Genomic DNA, 2,347 nt, shown 5'->3' with positions numbered 1-2,347 from the left:
TATTATATATAAGTATAAATAATAAAAACTAATATTAATATTAATTAATTAAATAATATTGATTTAATTTTTGGGCAGAATAGACTAAACTCAGAAGATAAGTCTTCTATCATTTTGCAATTTTCGCAATAGTTAACAAGATTAATTGCTAAAAATTGCCAAAAATTGGTTTTCAATAATTTTTTACTCAAATATTATCAACAAATTCTTAGAGTTTTATGAGAAGAAAAGAAACAATTTCGTCTTGTAATTTTTCTATAAAGTTGATGTATTTAAGTAAAAAATTATTAAAGACCAATTTTCGGCAATTTTTAGCATTAATATCTTGTTAATTATTGCAAAATGGTAGAGGACTTTTCTTCTCAGTTTAGTTCATTCTGCCCCTATGCAAAAGATTTATCATTATTTTTCAAATATCTTGTATAATGAGAAGATCGTCTTGCTGATGATTTATACAATGATATATGGCAATTGTTGTTGATTGCGACTCCAATTAGATGTAGTTCATGGCTCTGCGATCAATAGGTATACATAATTGTATACTCTGAGCGAATACCCGAATATGATGTTTGTATAGGTGTTTTGAAAAAGCCATGAATGCTTAATCATTCTTGTCTCGTTGTAAAGAAAAGCGTAGAAACTTGATTCTCAATCAGCCAATTTTTTTAAAAATCACTAATCAAAAACTGACAACCAGCCTTCCCTCGGTCTCTCCTATTCTTTTATCTAGATAAAATATATATTAGGGGCACCTCAAGAGAAAGATTTTTCGTGAGATAATGTTTCCTCAGTTACTCCAAAAATTTTCCTTAAAAATTTTTTTTTTCAAAATTTTTATATATAATTATTAATTTATATATAATTTTTTTCAATTTCTGGATAATTTTGTTATGTGTGATGATTGTTTTTTAGAAACAATTTCTCAATTTTTTAATATAAATTGGAACACTTTTCTTTCGACACAGAAAAAACTACAGTTGCTACGATCAAAAGTCGCATCAATACAATTCCTTGGTTATAAGAACCAAGTTATATGATTGCGATAACCATAAGATTGATATATCTTAACGACTGTATTTGTTAAGATATGTCTATCTTATAATTATTTTAATCAAATATATTGATGGATGAAAATTATCATTATTTCTGGTTGTGACAACCTTAGCATTTTTTTCTGGAAGTATCAAGAAAGTTTATCTTTACATAAATAAATTTTTTACATATATCAATTCTCTATAATATTCTAAAATTTATTCTATGATTTTTGACATAATCTTACAAAATTTGAAAAAGTTTAAAGAAAAGTTTTTTAGAAATTATAGAATAAGAAATCTTAATATACTTCAAAATTAAAATACAAAAATTTTAAGAAAAAAAATCAACTTTTTCAGTGTTTATAAAAAATCAAAATCATATAAAAATTCCGAGAAAAATTTTCCCTGAGATAAATTTAATACTTCAATAAATAAGGGTCGAATTGTGCAAATATAATATTATCGAAACCGCATTGCTTCATATAAAGTTATTGAAGATATCTAAATGTATGCATCTAAATGTTCTTAGATTTGCGAGTATAGAATGGCTGATCGAGGCTACACAGTGCTCATCTGATAATTGTACGGCAGAAGTAAATATATAAAATACAATAGTAATATTTCTTTAAAATTTTTCAAACGATGAAATTTAAATGCTGGCATATTGTAAATCAAAATGGTACAGGTAGTAAGTAATAATAGTAACAGTATAAATAGTAATAGTAATATAAATAGTGAGTAGTAGAAATAGGCCTATGAAAGCTCAATTGGACACAATTTAAGTAGTACATTAGATCTCGAAAGCTCATGATAACAAGAAAAGCTGCAAGCATTTGGTAAATTGTAATAAAGGAGTGCAAGCTCGCCGGTTGACTCGCGGTCGGTTAAAGGAAAACCAAAAGAGCAGGATCTGCTCCCTCCTGTTTTACCTTCGGCTAGATTATCGACTGTCGCTGGTCGTCGTTCGAGGGTGATGTGTTCGCTCCCTCGGCCCGCTACTAAAATAGTTTGCTGAAGTTTGACATTGGATTGATAGCTTGTGAGAAGAGGGGATCGCCATCAGAATGACGAAGGTGATAACGTAATATATAAAATAAGGGGATAAAACATTGAAGAAGCTATTGTAATTCTTTACCATCAAAGAAAAAGACTATAAGTCTTTCATAGCACAGAGACACGTTACAATTTTCATTTCGCTAGACACTTGTCTGTTCCTTCTTTCCGTAAATAAATTAAAATAAAGAATTATGATCATATTCAAGGAATGGAAGTAACTCGTTAATTGTAACGAAGTTACAAGTTACTTTTTTGGT

At 28.2% G+C, this 2,347-nt stretch overlaps 1 protein-coding gene across 8 annotated transcripts in view; it reads right to left on the bottom strand.

Moving 5' to 3' along the window:
• LOC108692208 (potassium voltage-gated channel subfamily H member 6) overlaps positions 1-2,347 on the bottom strand; it is a 219,153-nt gene that overhangs the window by 99,592 nt on the left and 117,214 nt on the right. For 7 of the 8 annotated variants that reach the window (XM_018200373.1, XM_018200374.1, XM_018200377.1 and 4 more), the window contains one exon: positions 1,964-2,032. The exons of the other annotated variant lie outside the window; for it this stretch is intronic. In XM_018200373.1, the coding sequence (XP_018055862.1) occupies positions 1,964-2,032 (69 nt within the window). The remainder of the gene's footprint in view (positions 1-1,963; positions 2,033-2,347) is intronic. 8 annotated transcript variants of the gene reach the window in all.

The sequence above is a fragment of the Atta colombica genome, unplaced genomic scaffold (assembly GCF_001594045.1).
Source record: "Atta colombica isolate Treedump-2 unplaced genomic scaffold, Acol1.0 scaffold65, whole genome shotgun sequence".
Classification (NCBI taxonomy): Eukaryota; Metazoa; Arthropoda; class Insecta; order Hymenoptera; family Formicidae; genus Atta; species Atta colombica.
The sequence above is the reverse complement of the archived record's forward strand: the minus strand, read 5'-3'. Positions and strand labels throughout refer to the sequence as shown.